This window comes from Sebastes fasciatus, chromosome 6 (assembly GCF_043250625.1).
Source record: "Sebastes fasciatus isolate fSebFas1 chromosome 6, fSebFas1.pri, whole genome shotgun sequence".
NCBI classification, from domain to species: Eukaryota; Metazoa; Chordata; class Actinopteri; order Perciformes; family Sebastidae; genus Sebastes; species Sebastes fasciatus.
The window spans coordinates 28,188,058-28,207,867 of NC_133800.1; the positions used below are offsets into that span (position 1 = coordinate 28,188,058).

At 37.7% G+C, this 19,810-nt stretch overlaps 2 protein-coding genes across 4 annotated transcripts in view; one reads left to right on the forward strand and one right to left on the reverse strand.

The window, feature by feature from the left end:
* fbxw8 (F-box and WD repeat domain containing 8) overlaps positions 1-11,062 on the forward strand; it is a 26,702-nt gene extending 15,640 nt beyond the window's left edge. The window contains exons 8-12 of one of the 3 annotated variants that reach the window (XM_074638999.1): positions 969-1,096; positions 5,656-5,829; positions 6,728-6,844; positions 8,176-8,372; positions 10,830-11,062. In XM_074638999.1, the coding sequence (XP_074495100.1) occupies positions 969-1,096; positions 5,656-5,829; positions 6,728-6,844; positions 8,176-8,341 (585 nt within the window). In that variant the 3' untranslated portion in view covers positions 8,342-8,372; positions 10,830-11,062. Of the gene's footprint in view, positions 1-968; positions 1,097-5,655; positions 5,830-6,727; positions 6,845-8,175; positions 8,632-10,829 lie in introns of those variants that run through there. The other 2 variants (XM_074638998.1, XM_074639000.1) reach the window with 2 other exon arrangements.
* Positions 8,697-19,721, reverse strand: tesca (tescalcin a). Its single transcript, XM_074639007.1, has 8 exons — positions 19,507-19,721; positions 17,659-17,728; positions 17,051-17,131; positions 15,805-15,944; positions 11,720-11,781; positions 9,697-9,804; positions 9,552-9,599; positions 8,697-9,460 (listed from the first exon to the last, which is right to left on the reverse strand). Exons 1-8 carry the CDS (start codon positions 19,571-19,573, stop codon positions 9,368-9,370), a joined length of 669 nt encoding a protein of 222 aa, XP_074495108.1. The 5' UTR covers positions 19,574-19,721; the 3' UTR covers positions 8,697-9,367.
* Positions 19,722-19,810: the final 89 nt, after the last annotated feature.

A 19,810-nucleotide genomic window follows, 5' to 3' on the forward strand; every position in this document is an offset into this window, starting at 1 on the left:
CCTCTCTGTTTTTTGTTTTTTTTACCTTCCGTCAAACTTCTTTATCTTTGTTGCTGTCTCTCTCTCTCTCTTTCTGTCTACCTTCTGGCTCTCTCTCTCTTTCTCTCCCTCCCTCCTCGCTTTAATTTCTTAATCGTTTTAATTATTCAAAGCAAATTTTTGCCTGGCGGTTATCCTGTTTGTTCTGTGTCATTTGGATGAGAAAACACCAGCCGCTAATTGACCAATTAGGCCGGCTCCAGATGACATCATTGTAGTTTGTTAGGAAGAAAGTTTGTTGCAGCCATTGAGCCAGAGGCAATGGTGCGCATCTCTGTCTGTAACTGAAGTATGCCAATAGGTTGATTTATTTTATTTCCCCCCCCCCCAGATTTAACACTTAAGTGCTGCTTTGCTTTTAATTAACTGGCAAAGCATCACTTCAGTTAGCTGTGCTCGTATTTTGTACCATATATGGTAAATCAATTGTGTAGTGTACAGAGAATTAGCAGGAAGTGAAAGGAAACAGAGTCAAAGCTCACTAACACTAGATCAGACTTTGTCCAACTGTACATCTGTTAGATTATTTATTTGTTTTATCATAGGTTATTTTCTACTTTTTCACTGCTGTGGTTTGATGTACCTTTGGATACATAAGAAAATCAATAATGCTTGCAAGAAAAATGCCACATTGGGTTAGTAAATTTAGCGACTCATTTGTAAAAACAAATTAAAGAATTGACTTTGGGCAAGTAGATTTCTGACTCACTTGCCCGCCCTTTAAGTTTATCGTTATCGTGGTGCACTATTTTATGTGTTTGAGTCCTTACAGGTAATTTCCACGACACCTCAAAAGCTTATAGTCAACCGTCTAAACTCATACTCAGTATGTCATACTTGACTACATACGTTTGGTGGTTGTGCATTTGGAAGTTGACTGAATTTATAACTTAAAATGGTTGATATTTATTTGTGTTATTGCCTTTCAGATCCACGTCTACAGCCTAGAGACGGGCAAACCTGTGGCTTGTGTCGGCGACTCGTTGGGAGATTTCACTTGCATCAACCTGAGAGACAGCCCTCCTCACCTGCTGGTCTGCGGAAACAAAGACAGGAGGTAGGACGCTGAGACAAAAACATACACTTTCACACAAATTAGAGAATACAGGCCACTGCGATTTATTCAAACATCACAAATGGCTGAAACTGAGCCAAGAACTTAAGCTGAAAGGAGTGTCTGTTAAATAGTTTCCCCACAGTGACACCTGATGAGGGAGGCTACAGTACTTGCAGAGGAGAACAGGTGTTGCGAAAGTGAGTGAGAAGACGAGGCTCTATTCAATTTGCACATTATTCACAATTCTCAGTCTCTCTGTTGCATTGAAAAGCAAAGACAGGGGCATTAACATACGTAGATGTGAGGCGTTTTGTTCTTCTATTTTGAACAGAGATGTCTGTTTCCTTTATTACCTGGGATACGATACAAGTTTTGATCCCACCCAGCGACAACACACACATCCATGCGTGCACACACACTTGCCACATTGCTAACCTGGCTCTCCAGATGAGGAAAGACACATAAAAGAGCCATTCTCATCTATTCTGCACTTGTTAGCGGGTGCTGCAGTGCATGAGCTGGCAGGGAAAGAGAAATCCCTGGTGCGTCTTCGTCCAAAGCTGCCCCTGCTGTTTCTATTCAGCACCAAATCCATCTGGCTGTTAAGTAGTTGGCTTAAAGCGAAAGACAGACCACATCGTATTGTTTAGGTTCTGTTTTTTCTTACTAGTTATGACTCCTAGCAAAAAAAAATGCTCCGTTAAAGATGTTTTGTGCCAAAAGGAAATGTTTTGGGTGAATTGAAATGGAGCATTGTTAGAGTCTTTATCCAATTCCTTTTCTGCTTTACTCTTGGTCTTTGCTTTCTGATAGATGTGTAGTTTTGTTCAGAGAGATTCACACACACCAGCTTGGCTCTTCCCACTTTGGCCCCGGCCGATGCAGCGCACAGTCGAAGACAAATGGGGGAGACAGTCGGCGATCTTGGCCCTCTGACAGCGTGGCTTAAGGCCAAAGCCTAATGCATCCCTTCCTTTTGTCCAAATGAGTTTTGTCCCTCTGTTTTTTTGTGAGATCCAGGGAGCAAATGAGGGGTCTTGATAAGGGCTGTTTGGAAGAAGGCCACATCTGTGCAAACGGGGAAGATGTGGGCTAAGAGCAAAATTGGATCCAGAAAGAGAGAGGGAAGAAATAGTGAGTGTCGTACCTGTGGCTATTGGTCACCGGTACTTAGCAGGACTGCTCTTCTTGAGTCCAGCCTCGAGACCACTTGACGTCTAGGATTTGATTCCACTTTTTTCCTGCCAATTTAAAAACTTTAAATGTCTTAAAACTTTTTTAAGTCACACTAGTAACATGGCTGTGGGGATGCCAATGCTGATCTGTCGGTCAGGGTCCACCACTACAGACTTTCGTGGTCCTCAGGGGGTGAGTCCTACTGACCACTGACATTTCACTTATCCAGTGAAAAATGGCAACATCTACTAAATGGTTTGGCACTAAATTTTATACAAACGTTCACGTTTTCCAAACGAAGAATCCTAATGACTTTGGTGATCCTCTGAGTTTTCCTCTAACGCCACCATGAAGCTCACATTTGTGACTTTGAGTAAAATGTCTCCACAACAATACGATGGAGGAGATTCATGTCCCCCTCAGGATGAGTTATACTCACTTTATTACAGATTATTAATTTTACCAATACTTTGGTTTATGACCACATACCTGAAAAGCTAATGATATTCCTAGGGCTGCCCCCTCTTAGTCAATTAGTCCACTAATCAGTCGTTTTGGTCTTAGTCGACTAAGATTTCTTTTGTCGATTAATTATTTTTCATGCTTTTTTCATGCTGAATAACTTATTTCCAAGAAACTCATGAGTACATTTCTGGTAAACGCAAGATTTAAAGTGGTGCTTTTGTGTGATTATTTGTGGAGAAACTCCGTTTTACAGATCGGTCGATTAAATCAACTAATCGATTAGTCGATAAAATCATAGTCGTGTGCATCAACCTTAGTCGGCCCTTGACAAACTCTTAGAGAACAAATTGAGGAAAACTAAATTAATGTTTTTTGCACCTTTTGTAAGTCTTTTTTTTTTTTTCACCTGATGTGGAATTTGGTTAATTCCAGCCTCATTCTTTTACAAGATGTTGTCCTGATCTTGGAATAGAGAAAGATACAGGTGATATTAACCCACTGGCTGTAACTGCAAAGTCTGCAGAGCAGAACACCTGTAACAAAGTTTGGCAATAAACTCGTTGTGCAATGCGAAAGCCAAAATGTGTTAGAACCTTGAAGGTATCCATTCGTACGGAGTACCAAACAAGACCTCCTGGGATCACCAAATCACAGGTTTGCGTCAAACATACCCCTCAGTGTCTGATGATTAATGTCTCGTCCAGCTGTAGGACTAACTGGAGTTATCCGAGCCTTCCCAACACTGAGCTCCTCCTGATTAATGAAGAGGAGTCTGGCCACTGACAGCTCACTGAAGACAGAGCCGCCTCCAACACTAGATTTATGGTTCCCTGCGGTCTGCCAGTAATGCTCAGCCCTCATTGTTTAAACGTGTGCTTCCATCACGTAATGCCACTAAACGGGCAAAACTAACTGCAGACAACAAGACCGCGGTGCCCATTTAGCCATTTAACTGTGATTCTTGAAAACATTTGTGGGAGCGGAAATGAAATCTGTTTGAGTCCCCAAAGTGAATTTGATTATGGTAATGAAGTCTTGGAAGAAGGTTGAGTCTGGATGGAGTCATGTTCTGGATGCTTTCAGCTGCAATAAAGCCACAATGACAACAGATGGAGCTGCAGGTCCCCTGGGCTGGTTGTGCTCATGAAACACAGCAAGCAAAAAAAACCTGCTGTTATTATCCCTTTTTTAGATAATAAATAATACTTACTTTATAAATAATTATACATATTTATTAATAATAATAATAATAATAATAATTTATAAATACTTACCTTTAATAATAATAATAATCATAGTAATCATAATATAAAAGAAAAATATAACACTTATCCTAAAGAATAATTTATTAATTACTTTTTAGAAAGAATTAGAAAACAATTATCCAAATCAGAATATTTGTCAAAAATAAATACATGGGTAAAATAATTAAATAAATAAATAATTAAATAAATAAATATTAATAAAGCACATTATATACAAAAGCAATAAAAAATAAAGACAAACTTATAATTATAATACTATTTCATTATTTAATCAAATAAATAAGACAAATCTAAGAGTAGGATGAAGTCAAAAACATACAAAGACAATGATTTTAAAGAGGAAACTCAACATGAAAGGTTGTCTGCTTGTGGTCACAACCACCAGAGCAAACCATGTGATCAGCAAAATCCTCAAATCAGTTCTGTATTTCTCTTTACTTTGTGGAGAAATATGAGACTTATGCAATATTTAAAAGTAGCTTTCAAAATAGAACGGATGAATAGATTACATTTCATTATGCCCTTTAGGAATGATGTGACGTGTGTGACTATTTCAGCCTTCCTTCAGCTGCGTCCCTGACGCCGGAGTTGTGAAACAGACTTGGGAGCAAATAAAAAAAAAAATATAAAAACGTAATTCAAAGCGGTAAGCTTCCTGCAATCCTGAACTTCTTGGTATGTGTGTAATATTATCATATGATCCGTGCACCAAGCTTTGATTAGTCAGTAGGCGGTGCTTTTATACAAGTTGACCTCTTATCTGAAACATGACCTGCTCCGGAGCAGGTTGGGTGTTCAGCATCAGTTACCATGGCGATCTACCCCGGTAAGAAGTGAACCACCGTCGTAGAACTGAAAACCCAGGGTTAACCCTGAAATTACGTTGCTAACCCCTAATCCTGCTTCATAGTACAGGCCTCTGTATTTGTACTTGCTGTTATTTTGCCATCTACTTGATCTGCAGTTGCACTACTCCATTTGTACCATAATGGATTTTTCAAGCCTCATCTAATGTAACACTTTCATGTATAGTTGGTTTCTGTCCACACTTACTTTATATCTTCTCTATATTATCATAAGTTTATTGTTTTTACCGGCCCCATATCCAGTGAAAGTGGTAAATATATCCCGGTGACGGATAGCAGGAGATGATATGGTGTGATATTTGGGTTAAGCTCAGGGTAAGTAAGGCTGGAACTAAAGCTTGCATTGGCACATCGGCTTCAGTTTGTATTTGTCTTTGGTCTCTTGGCTGAATGTTGAAAAGTTCCTCCAGAAGTGAGAATAGTGTCCTTTTGTCTGTAAATGAATGCACTCTTTGACAAACTGTTCTCTCTTTCTCGTGCACTCTTGGATTTCTCCGCCTCTGCAAGCAGGAAGTGAAATCCAAAATTACCATGCTTCACTGGAAGTGACTGATACTATTGTACTCAACTCATTTCTTATTTTTTTATAGGACTCATTTTAAATCACTGTGTTAGAGAAATTCATACAAAGCAAATGTGCAATTCTAAAACTTACCCAGTGTTACATTATTATTGTGTTGTCCCCTAAACAAATAATATTTCTCAATTGACCTACCTAATTGCAATGACATGGTAACACATCTCTCAATAAATGAATAATCATTTGTTCATCTCTGCTGTGTTTCAGGGTGAGGGTGTTTGACCTACGAGCCGGCTCCTCCGTGGCGTCCCTGTACGCCCACCACCTGGGCGTCACCTCGGTGCAGGCGGACGAGTGGAAGATTGTGAGCGGCGGAGGCGAAGGATTGGTGTGCGTGTGGGAGATGAGGATGGGGGCCAAGCTGTGGGAGATGCACAACAGGTGGGATTGTGTTTCCTCTGAGCCACTGAGGAGATACAGACTCTCTGCTACGCTGATGAAATACACATGTGCAGTTAAACCGGCTCAAAGATGTCACATCTGTTTTTGTTACTGAGCGTCTATGTTTGTTTCTAACGCGTTAATGTTGTGCTGTGTGCCTTTTGATATTGGAGTTAATGAAGGCATTCACAAAACCAATTAACCCAGTGATTTTACATATATTGTTTTCTTCTCATTGATGTCTTATTGTTCTCCAAATTATTGCACGTGCCACAAGTAAGATAATAGTCTCAGCTGAGTGATGCAGAAATAAATAAATAAATGCATAAATACATACATTTAAAAATAAAATAAATGCAAAATAAATGAATGCAGAAATAAATGCAAAAATAATTAAATAAATTTAAAAATACATAAAGGGAAATTAGAGTAACTAAATAAGGGAATTAATATAAAAATAAATAAATAAATAAAGCAATTTAAAACAAATATAAATTAATGTCACATTTATGGCTTCATTTATTTTTTTTATATTTTTAAGACATTTAAACACAATGACATTTATTTATTTATCGAGTCATTTATTTATTTATTTTGTCAGGTTCTGTCCTCCATAGCATGTAGGCTTTTAATTTGGAACCAATTTAGTACCACATCCATGGTCCACATTAAGGGAAAATGTGAACGTGTTGCAGCTTTTTGTTGTTCACTGATCAGAAAACATTAATTTTGGTGACACGTGATGCATAAAATCAGAATTAGGACATTTTCTTAGATATGGTATAGCTCCAGAAATCTTGACAAGATTCATTTATACAAAAAGACTACCATGCACAAGTAAAAAAACAAACATTTATATATTTCACACTGAAGGTGTTGTTTTCTGTCTTGGCTGCAGGCATCCTGTAAGGCATGTACGCTTCAACACCAGCACCCTGGTAACAGCCAACATCCCCGATGACAAGTTGCCAAGAGGGGCCTGCATCACAGACGATGACCTCACAGCTCACCGCAGGTCACTGATCTCCCTCCCACACTCTTCTTCTTCTTCATTTAACCTGCATCTTTTCTCAACATCCACTTCTCATTCCCCACAAGCTTACAGAATCAGAAATACTGCTCCTCTCTATCTGTTTTAATGGAGCAAATTCAAAGTTAGATTTTTTGGGAAATGTGCTTATTTGAATTTTTGCAGAGAGAAGATTGACACCACTCTCTAATACGAGAGTTGTATGGATCTTCTCACCTAACTCTTAGCAAGATAACAAATAAGTGTAATTCCCAAAATGGTGAACTATTCCTTTTAATGGCAATATATAATTGCTATTGTCAAAATAATTACAGTAGCTCATTATTACAAATGGGATGGTGGTTTAGATGGCTGGAAGCCTGTCTCATGCTAGTTGTGTCATTAATTTTTACGCTTTCTCAAAATTAAATTGGGACCCCATCTCCCAGACAACCTGCTGCTCCTCTCAGTTGGAGTTTTTATTTATGCCTACAAAGCAGCATGGAACCATAAAAAGGAGCTCATGCAACAAACTGCATTCAATCAGGTTTTTAAATAATCCCACCTCCTAATGATAAAGCTGCATTTTTTTCTTCAGCAGATATATCAGTGGTTTAAACTTCAGAATGATCAATCTCTGCTTAAAGGAACAGTGTGTAACATTTAGAGGGATCTATTGGCAGAAATGTAATATAATATTAATAAGTATGTTTTCTTCAGTGTATAATCTGAAAATATGAATTGTTGGGTTTTTTTTACCTTAAAATGAGCCGTTTATATCTACATATTAGGGGTGTAAGAAAATATTGAATAACGTGATATTATGTTTTGTGATACTGTATTGATTCTCTACATGCAAAGATTAACTCAGTCAATACTTTATTTAATTTGCAATGATATGCGCCCTCTCAGTGTACATGCCCTCTCAAAGTAGTGCTATGATGTTGGATGTTACAGGGACTGATAAATGCATGTGCAGATCCAACTGTTCTGATAAAAAAAGTTAACGTTTTTACTTAGATTTTATGCATATGGTGTTGTGAATGTGTCCTTTATACTATGACAGTTTTCCTAAAATTAGATTCTTGCTAATACACATTCCTACTACATATGGAGCGGGTCCTCTTCACGGAGCCGGTTGCCATGTTTCTACTGTAGCCCAGAATAGACAAATTAAACACTGGCTCTAAAGAGGGCCGCTCATGTTTTCACATTTTCGCGTTGTCCACCGTTGTTCTGCACATTCAAACATCCAAATTTGAACAGTTTTCCAAAAAGTGAAATAAGTAATATCTCTGTTGTTATTGTTACTCATATAAATGTTTTTTATCCCTCAGACACAGGGGAGTCATCTGCCATTACGACTTCTCTGAGGACGCGTTGTCACAGGATCACATCCTGCCCATCTGCAGGTCCGACTACATCGAGTCATCCGGCTACAACTACAACATCGGCCTGGCGATGCCTTACGACAGGCTGTCTGGCTCCCATCCATCCCACTGACAAGCGGTTTTCCAAACTGCAACTTGTCTCAGTGAGTGAGTGACTGAACAGACTAATTAAATTAGTTTCCTTTTATTATTATTATAAAGAAGAAATGTAATATTTTAAAGTGTATTGTCTATAACTGTTGGTATTTGTATTTTACAATGTGGAAGCTGCCCAGATTTTACTCAGGATCGGTCTTGTAAACAACTACTGTATAATTAATTTATTTTTAATTGATAGCTTTCTGGTTTTGATTCAGTGCTGCTGTGCAACATTACAGCAATAAAAGTCATATTTCTAACTCATTTACTAAATAAGATTCTTCTTAGTACATTTATTAGTTTCTCAAAAAGAAATAATTGTGCACGTATTTATTTTATCATCAAAATTTATTTTGTTCATTAATACAATTCAGTACAAAGTCTGGATTTTCAAGGCAGAATAGCAGTGGTTAGTCACACAGCGTCTCATAGGAATAGATAAATTAAACCTGTAACTATTCTGGAGCTGCAGAGGAATGGTATGCGCCTGCAGTGTCACTCTTTGGATGTTAGCCTTAACCGATGACCCATGAATGCCAGTGCAGCCACTGAGCATCGTCATCATCTAACACGTGAACCTTTTGACTAAAGTACAAAGAATCCTTCACATTACAAGCTGGTTACATAAAGATTTGTAGAATAGCAGAAGAATGCAGAGAGGTAGTGTGTTAGATGGCAACCTGATCGCATTAATAGGCAATAGATGGGAAACAAAACTCTTTTAAATCATTGTGATCCTACAAGTGTCACATATTTCAAAGTGATTTCTTTAGGCTTAAAAGTGAACCATAGAAGTAAACGTCCTTTGACTCCAAATACTTCCACCATCTTGTCAGTCTTTAAATTTGTATAAAAATGTACTTGCAGTATGGTATTAGGTCTATAATTTCCCTCCATCCGAAAATATATTAGTGCACATTAAGTGTTTCAGTCCATTTAAGGACTAGAGAGGCTCTGCTAAAAACAGCAGCAACATAAACATTTCTTTACAAAAACAACTTCAAGAGGTTGATTTCCCACAACGCATTGTTGTGGTGCCTACATCCAAAAAGCGAACGTGCATCCTGGTCTCCATTTCAAGCCCTTTTAAAATCTGTGGGCAGATAACAAAATGCTGTCATAAGTAAGGGACAAAAAGGAAAATCTTTTTTTTTTAATCATAAAATAAAAAAAAAAGTACAAACCTGTTCAAAATGCTCAAACGTAATTCCTTCATAGAAATCCTCTGGGGCCTTAAATGATGAAGAGAAAAATTAATGTGTTACTTTGCTGCAGATATGCGATGGTGAGAATTTATCGTAACAGTTTAGTTCTGGTGAGTTCCATTACCATGTGAGGCACATTTGTGCTCGCCACTTCCAACATGGCAGCATCTGCTATCGCCTTGGCAGCTTCTTGCCCAATGGCTCCGCTTTTTGACAGAAGCTCCTCTACTACCTAGGATGAGAACAACATTGTTATTCTTTAAACCCTCATGAGGCGACTTTTCATGACGTTCTGCACTATGACACTTTTAGGACTTTTTTCGTCATGCTATATGACTTTTTTATGACTTTTTTCGACATGCTATGACTTTTTTTTCGACATAATATACTATGACTTTTTTTCGACATACTATAATGACTTTTTTGACATGCTATACTTTTACCTTTTAACGACATTATGCCTTTTTTTGACAAGCTATACTATGCCTTTTTTTTCAGTAAACTATATTATGACTTTTTATGAATTTTTTCTTCATGCTATACTATGACTTTTTTTTCGACTTTCTATGGATTTTTCTTTGACATACTACACTATCGATTTTTTTTCAACATGCTATACTGTGACTTTTTTCGATATACTATACTTTTACTGTTTTTTTCATGCTATACTATGACTTATTTTTTACCTTTTTTAGACATTATGCCTTTTTTCCGGAAAACTATATTATGACTTTTATGACACTTTTTTCGACGTACTTTACTATAACTTTTTACGACATACTTTACGATGACTTTTTTTTCGACACTTATTATGACTTTTTTTGATATTCTTTACTATAACTTTTTTTTTCTACATACTATGACTTTTTCATGACATTTTTTCGTCATGCTATGACTTTTTTTCGCAATACTATACTATGACTTTTTTCGACACACCTTACTATGACTTTCTTATGACTTTTTTTTCAACATACTATACTATGGATTTTTTTTATACACACTATAGTATGACTTTTTTTCCGACATAATATACTATGACTTTTTCGACATGCCATACTATGACTTTTTTTTTACACTTGATATGCTGTACTATAATTTTTTTTTCTACATACTATACTATGTTTTTTTTATGACTTTTTTGACATGCTATACTATAACTTTTTTTTCCGACATACTATAATATGACTTTTTCAAGATAAACATCATACAACTGTTATAGTATAGTATGTGTGACATTCACTGTCCTTTGTCTTGCAGGACCTGGGTCGTCAGCTTGAAGAGCCACACCTGGGCCCTGTGTGCTTCCGGATATAAACGCTCACTATCTTCCCATGGAGTCCCTCTCTCTGCCCTTACTGGCATGGCTGCAGCTTTTTTTGCTGCAGACATTCTCCACATATTCATGCTTACATGACAGATCACTGAATGCCACATTGGTTTGGTCTTTTATGGTTATTGTTGAAAATAAAAATGCTTATTTATTACTTTTATACTCGACTGGTCTCACATTTCTGCTGCAACCTAATAGGCGGGCTGCGACATATGCCATAAAAATGTCAAAGGAAATGTCATGAAAAAAAGGTCGAAACAAGTCATGGTATAGTCTGTCCAAAAAAGTCATAGTATACTGTAGTTTGTAAAAAAACGTCATAGTAGTTTGTCGAAAAATTTAATGAAAAAAACGTAGTATAATATGTCAACAAATACTATAACTTTTTTTTCATAACATTTTTTGACATACTATGACTTTTTTTTCGTAAAATCTTTTTTCTAAATACTATACTAGGACTTTTTGTCATGAACTTTTTCGACATAGTATATGACTTTTTTTCATAAATTCTTTCGACATATACTATGACGTTTTTTTAAGTCATAGTACAGCATGTCGAAAAAAAGTCATAAAAAAGTAATAGTATAGTATGTCGAAAAAATTATAGTACAGTGTCGAATAAACTCACTGTATAATATTTTGAAAAAAGTCATAAAAACATCAGGATAGTATGTCGAAAAAAGCCATAGTATAGTATTTGGAAAAAAAGGCATAAAAGTCATAGTATAGTATGTTCAGAGACAACATTATGTCAGTGTAAAAAAGCACATAATCATGTATATTTCAGACAAGGGCTGGCATGGTTAAGATGTCTTACCTTCCTGTACTCCACCAGAGTGATGGTGCCATCATTGTCTGTGTCATGCATGTTGAACAGGACTGGGAACACAGAACGGAAGAATTTAGAGGTTAGTCTGATTTCTAAGGAACTTTCCATCATCGAATTAAAGAAGACAGGATCTTACTAATAGAATAGAGGAAGTTGTGATTAGAGGAATGTTGAGGATGCAGAGATAAGAGAGTTAGAATAACTAAGCAGGTCGCCTTCAGGCCACATCAGAAGCACCACTAATGAATGTAAAGAATCACACTGAGGCAACAATACCCCTTTAAAATAAAACTACTTTCATGAACAGTGAAATTTACATGATTCAGTCACATGACAATACTTCATGTTTAACAGTCCTGTGGCACTAACAAGGAAAAACACCAATTTACTTCCTTCAGCAATGTCCAACGACATTTCGACTGTGCTGCCGATGTTATTTCTGAACAGTCGATAGATTTCAAATTGGCTCGTCTTATAAAGTTCCTGAGGCAGACATGTATCATTGTGACAGCAGGGAGAGCTGTGATGATTTATGGTCTCCCCCCAAAAAAAAAAAAAAAAAATCAATAAATGGTTTATGTGAAGCCATGCAGCACTGGCCATGATCAGTTTTCAGATACTGTAGGAGACAGACAGTTTGTAGTGTCGTCTGGTAATTATCTCCTTTATCAAAACCCTTGTTCTTCTGGGTTTTGTGCAACAATGTTGTAAATGGTGTCTCTGTACTGGCAACGAGACCACCTTGCTGCATACCATGGGAAATCATTTAAACTTTTTACGCAATGTTTTTTTAAAAATTCACATAATTACAAAAAAAATGAAAGTAACCCAACTCATTTTCTCATACCCTGGAGAGCACACTGCTTTTGTGTTCTCATCATCTTAAAATCACAAGGAAGTTGTAAGAGTACAGCCCAAATTAATCTACTTTCTTTTTTTCCCCCCTCAACGCTAATTTCCTTGAGCATTGCAAAACCACACAGACTGAGTAGAAAACAAGGAAATACCAGAGTAAATACATTTTTGGCAGTGGAAGTGGAAGAAGTATCCAGATCCTTTATTCAATTAAATCAATACAACAATGTAAACGTCATCCATTGCCACGTCAAAGCCACTAGTTTAATCTTTAACAATGCATTTGAAATTAAATTCAATGAAATGGAAATACCCAAGTACAAGTTCCTCTAAATTGTACCTATGTACAGTACTTGACTAAATGTACTTAGTCACTTTCCATAAATGCTTTTTATACACTTCAAATGTCTGCACAGCAAATAGCCCTTCAATCAAATGGTAACAGAATTAAAAAAGCATGAATTTGCAATAGCTATGACCACATACATGCATGTATCCACCGTGAAGTGCATGCATTCACACACACACACAACCTCACAAACCCTTGACCTCCATGGCAAAATGCACAAAGATAAGATACGATAAGATATTTCTTTATTACTCCCACAGTGGGGAATTTTGAAATAGGAACTCCTTGTTGAGACCAATGATGCCTCCCACAAGAGTCTACGGGAAACAATTCATGAGTGTGAATTTGTTTAGAAGTTATGCGCCTTTCTGTTATAGGCCACTCTCACTGCCACACCCCCTTTTTGCCAATTGGCACGTACACAAACACACACTTTTACACTCACACACCTGACCCCCATGCCAAATTTCTACCTCCTAGGGTGAAAATTGTGGCCGCCAAAGGGTGGGGAAATATTTGTGTGGACCCAGCGACCGACCAAGTGAGCTTTAGAGCTGCTGGTCGCAGCTAAATATATGCCCAAGAGGATTGAATTTCTTGATACATTTCTTCTATATTTCTTGGTCTGATGCATTACTGGCCAAAAGTACCACAAACAGTGATCTAAAACATTGACAGTAAATAGCATATATTGGTGGCAGTCCATTAGAACCAGATAGTAACGAATTCTTATTAGTTCAAAATTGCATGATGTTATTTTCAGTTGTAGTATTTCTAACCAACAAACGAAAAGAGAAATCGAGCAAGAGAGAAATCGTCCCTCAGAAGACTTCAATCCAATGCCACTACAGATATTTTGCACTTCGAGAAAGGGCCGTGGCTACAATTAGAGACACACCCCAGGTTTCACAAATTAGTCGTCTAAGTATAGCTATTATGCATAGCCAGATTTACCTGCTTGGACGACCAAGGGCAAAATTTGGCACTAATGCCCCTAATCATCCCCCTCCTGACACCTGCACTTAGCACTGTCCACTCTGCACATTATTTATGCATCATGTGTCTCTCACGTACCCATAAAGTGCAGCACAGCAATCTATCATATGAGTTAGGAGGAGAAATAGAACCAACTGCACGAATGAGGAAAAACTTGAAACAAAGTGATTCTAATTTGTTTGAATAGCATCTAAAGTGTTTTATAGGGCAGGAGTCAGCTGAGGACATAACCAAATTATATGTTACTTAGAACACCAGAGACAATGGCCTCAGCCTGTGTCAGTACATTTGCTTTAAATTTGAGTAAACAAATGCGTTCAGGAATGTGTAATATCAATTCAGTATACTGAAATGAGCCTAAAAGGAGCCCCTTAGGTTGGATTCCTACACAGAGCCTTCTACACAACAAAGCCTCCTGACAAGTAAATAATGTAGGGGCCCCATCATTTCAACAGGGAATGGGAATCAGAGAGCATTCTGGGGTGCGCTGCCATTTTTGGATGGTAGCGTACAGAGCTACGGTAGACTGTCATTATATATCACCGGTCTGTTCATCTGTCAATCGCTCATCAATCATCAGAAATGTATAAAGAACGTGCAAAAGACAAATACACATATAAAGATAAGCTGACAGTCAAAGGGTGATATATTACAAAATTGAAGTTAGTTTATGATATTGATCCTTTACGAATTAGAAGGACCTTGACAGCTTGCCACCCATTACGGTCACTGATGTGTTTTGGCGTGAGTGAACACCTGTCAGCAGATCAAAATATGTAAATCTTTGGAGGCCGATGTCCAATTTACAAACGGGTGGATACAGGACATTCAGATCTACAAGCCAAATGCAAACTACACAATCATCCGGACAAAGAGTAGCTAACTAATGTTAACTGAATACTAAGAAAACGTTGGCCAATACTGAATAATTAATCTACCGGTATCTTGCACAATGAAACTCATAACGTTAGCGTACCTTTGTGTCTGACTGTATGCTATACATACTACAATTCGGCTTTTGAATCTTACTCAGTGTGCAGTGTTCTGACACCGCATTAAACAGCCGGCGGATGGCACTCTTTATCCTCCGAAAATGGCCAATTTGCTGTCAGTGACGTCACATTCCCATTCCCTATTATTGATCAATGTATGATGGTATTGTTATTATATGGCATATATTCACAAATGCAATTTGTTTAGGTGCTACAAACCAATTGGCCACAAATATACCTTTTGCCTTTGTAGGGTACCAGGCCTTGGGACAATTGCTAATTTGCCCAGTTGTTAGTCCAGCCTTACTAAAAGGTGATTCCTATCTGCCCATTTTTGACACTCTTTCCCTGGAGTTTGTAAAAGTAATTGTGGGAAATGTAATCACAAATCCCACAAGGTAGGTCGAGGGGAAGAAGATACACCAAAAACGTAAATGACTTCATCCTGAAATACTCCCTTGGAATAGATCAACATAACGAACTGATTATAATCTAATGGTATAATGACATCTGAGGCTGAATTTGGGTCCCGACTCGGCGGCTACAAATGATCCCATTTTTACTTGTGACAGTTGGGGTTGTGAAGCTGCTGTTCTGGCCCTGCTCCCAGCCAAGCCGTGAATACCTGAAAGCCTCTCCAATGCATCACCACCTCTTTAGTGGCATGTCGGTGGTGATTGAAATAAGATACTCGCATCACAGATTTGTTATCTACACTGGATTGTACACCTTTTTTCCTGGTATTTTGTAATTGAGGCACAGGCAAAAGGGAAACACGGGAGACTAAAGCTTTAGTCCTAGACTAACAGCTGAGATTCCTAACCAACAAGTTTATCTGGATGTATCTAATACTGATATTTAATTTAAGTGCAGAGACTTACAGCGAAGCTTCTCTTTTCTCAAAGCTTCCTTATCCTCCACCGTCATCTTCAAGGTTGGAGGGCGGAAGTGGGACATGACCATGAGGAACTGCTCGAAGCCAATCTCCTCGCAGGGGCCCACTTCATCCTGATGCTGGTTCCTGGGTCACAGACAGAAGAAATCAAAGTTTAGGCTTTTTCAAGTTCTACACCAACACCAGTATTCTCATGTTGTCAAGTTGTAAATCTACCAATTCTATGCAGATTGCAAGTATTCTGTTTTTGCAAGATTTTTTGTCTTAACATTTGCCCTGAAAATATAATATTTTGATCATCAGATTCTATGGGTAAAATGACACCCACAGAATCCAATTTACCAAAGTTCAAACTAAAAGGAGGATTTTCTGATGCATTTTTGCATTTGGTCCCTGTAGGTTTCCATTTTGCACATGACTTGAGTGCTTCTGAACAATAGTCACATGGACTCACAGATTGCTTGTTTATTGGACCGCTCATGTTGTGGTTTGCCCTGTTAAGCTAGGCTTTCCAAAGCATGAGGAAGTTCTGGTTTTAAAATGTCAACAACTGTCTCTTTACAGCCATAGAACCCCCGATTAGATGTTGTATCCTCGTAGTTAATGGATGGGTTACATATTTTGTTTTCACAAACTGCACTTGAAGGAAGACTGAAACCAAAATGATCAGCCATCTCAATGCAAGAGGTATTTTCTACTGCTCATGTTTGAATGACATTGTTTTCATTTGACTCAACAAACAGATGTAAAAGCACTAAACACTCAAGAGTTTGATTAAACCAGGCTAAACATTCCTGGAGTTAAAACTAAGTGTGGTATCAATCTTCTCATCTAACTCTTGACAAGAATGGTAATGAGCACATTTTACAAAATATCAAATTATTCCCTTAAATTGGGATATAATTTAAAGCATAGGAATCATAATTCAACACATAAAAAGCATAAAGAAAAAAAAATGTTTTTATGCAGCTGTGGACAGGAAGAAACCATCATATCTACAGCAGATAAAAAGCTGATATCTTATCTTTACCATACAAGTAGGTTGAGAAATGTCAGTGCTTAGACTGACCTTAAACTGACCTTTGATAATTATGCATGTTAGAAGATGTTTACCTTTCACAGATCATATAAGAGAGGTTTGGTTTTGAAAGTGCTTTGAATATATTCAAAATAATACCAGTTGAAATGGCCATCAGCCAGACTAGACTATGGTGTAATTTGACTGCACTCACCTTTTATCGAAGAATGCTTCAACAATTTGATTTCTGATCGGGTTGTTGGCGAGAGCAGGTATGCTGTCCAAGTTTTCTCTACTGCAGTGCGACAAGAGAAAGTCCATTATCATAAAACAGATACTACAGCATGCTGTAATAACACTGAATGTTATTTATGGGAAGTAACGTAAACAGTAACTAAGTCTGAAGGCAAACTGTAAATAAATACCTGCTATGTAAAACATTTGCTCCGCGTTTCTTTTTAAAGGGAAGGAACTTGTGATCCATCACTACCAGCATGCCACTTTGGCAGTTTTGTGTGTGTGTTTATACATGACTGAGTGTGTGTGTACAGCATGTCAGCTCTGTGTGCCTGATGCATCGACATATTGTATTTGCGTAATGTGTCTACGTTTGCATTAGTTCAGCCTGCGTGTGTCACCATATGCGTGTTTGTGTATGTGCCAGAGATGCCAGAAATTCCCAGAATTCATAGAAGCCCCCATGCAGGTAGTATTTCATTTTTAGTGGTGACTGCAAAGGCTGAATGGTTTCTATTAAAACCACATTGCAGCTTAACAGCAGAGCTTTGCCACATGTACAGGGATTTTTAATATATATTTTACCTTATGGTCTCTTCATTTCCACTCAGCTGCAGGAATCTTTTGTGAAGGTTTTTAATCTGCTCCAGTGAAACTGAAAAGAAGCAAACACCAACAACATGAAAGTATGCAAATGATGCACCCATAATTACTCCACACCCATCAGAAGATCATGTGCACTCCTTCAATTGTTTTTCAGCGACGTCCAGTATGATAACAAACAGAAGATTATTCTTATTGAAAAGGAACAATCACTCCTTTTCTTGATTTTCTTTTAATTGTAATTGAATGGATTATGATTAAACAATGAGACTTGTTTCAGGTGCAGCACTACTATTAGTTTAATGGCAAAGCAAACACCTGTACTACTGGGATTGTCTTTTTATGCCATTCCTTGAATCATTAACTCACTGTGTGGACTAGTGACCACACACTGAAAGGTTTACACATCATAATCTGGCTCCGCCTGGTCCCGTATCAAGATGAGTTTGGCATTTCCAATTGTTTCAATAAACACTAGTGTTTATTTTGACCTTTTTTTCCCCTTTCCCAGAGGCTGCTAAGTGGATGTTGGCAGTAGCAACTGTAGCTGCTGAGTGTGGGGTGAAGAATATGCAGAGACGGACTCATGCAGAAACAAGTTTGTTGGTCAGAGTGGGCGGCGTGTCTATTACATTATGCAGGATCAACAGATGTAACACACAATTACCTACGATAATATGGACCAATTAGCCAAATATAAAAGAAAACAACAGAATCTATGGTCTACCAACAACAAGTATAGGCCTGTTAGTGCAATGAAACATTTCATCAGAGTGTCAAGAACATACAAATCCATAAAACCCCCCCAATGAACCCTGACATAAATGAAGACAAAGCCTCACTTTGAGGAAATGAAAGCAATAAAATAGTCCAAAGTCTCACCCACACAGTATCAATAAAGTTGGGCTCAGTCTAAGACACAATCTCTACTACACAAACTCTGCATGCCACTGCATGCAAAGTTTTCAGATCAGGATCCTTCCCTCTCTAAAAATAGTTCTACACACTTCTGCATTTTTTGCAGTTTTTTTTTTTGTAACAACAAATAAGGATAGCAGCACCTATGAATTCTGCTAATTGTACTGCATGCAAAGTAAATAAGTATCAACACAAATGAATGCAGATGCAAAAAATAGTAAAACCCTAAGTAGTTAACTCATAGCTGGATTGTTTGTGCAGTTTATTTCAAATTTAGTAGATAGATAGATAGATAGTAACTTTATTGATCTCGAGGGAAACTCAAGTTTCCAGCATCACAGTTCCATAGTGCAAAACATGTTAGTAAAAAGGCAGTAAAAAAGTGAGTAGTGCAAAGTACAAAGTACAAAAAAATATACCAGATATAAAAATACAAGGAGATGAAGAATACTGTTAAAACTAGCTGTGATACACGACTATTAAAAAGTGAATATAGTGCAGAAGAGTGTTAAAAATGAGTATAGAGCAGGGTAACTCCAGTAGCTTAGTCTATGAAAGTGCACTGTGTGTAGTGCAATAGTATTAGTAAAAACTACAGAGTGGTTCACTGCAAATCACTGCATTTATTTTGCATATATTTGTTCAACAGGTTTGATTTCACCTTTACTGATCTCAGCAGCATTTAACTTTCTAAATATCAATCAATACTCGTAAAACACGTTGGATCACACGCTGGTGCAATGATCAGGTTTCTATTTGTCCTGTCATCTCAATCATGTTTCATTTCCTTGACGATCCTATACTTTGTCGGACTTTTGCACCTTTAAACTGAAACATTTAACAGCAACAGCGCCACACACTGAATCAGCAGTTTCTAGTATAAAAGTTCCTAATGGATTTTCTCCTACTTACATCCAGTTTTATCCACCAGGTCCTGGTCCTTGTGCCTGTGCTCGGAGCGCGTCTGCGAAGCTCCCATCGTTGCTGCTGCTGTTCCACCGGTGCGTCAGGGCGCACAATCTGGTTGGACTGGATCAACTTTGCTGCGTTATCGCGCTGCTATCGGCAGGTCGATGCAACTGTAGGTTGCTGCTGCAACATCTGGCATCCTCCAGGTCCTAAATCCATGCAGCTGCTGGATAAATGTATAAATAATAATAATAATAATAATAATAAATGAATATGGACATTTAGCTCAGTAAAATAAGAGAGAAGA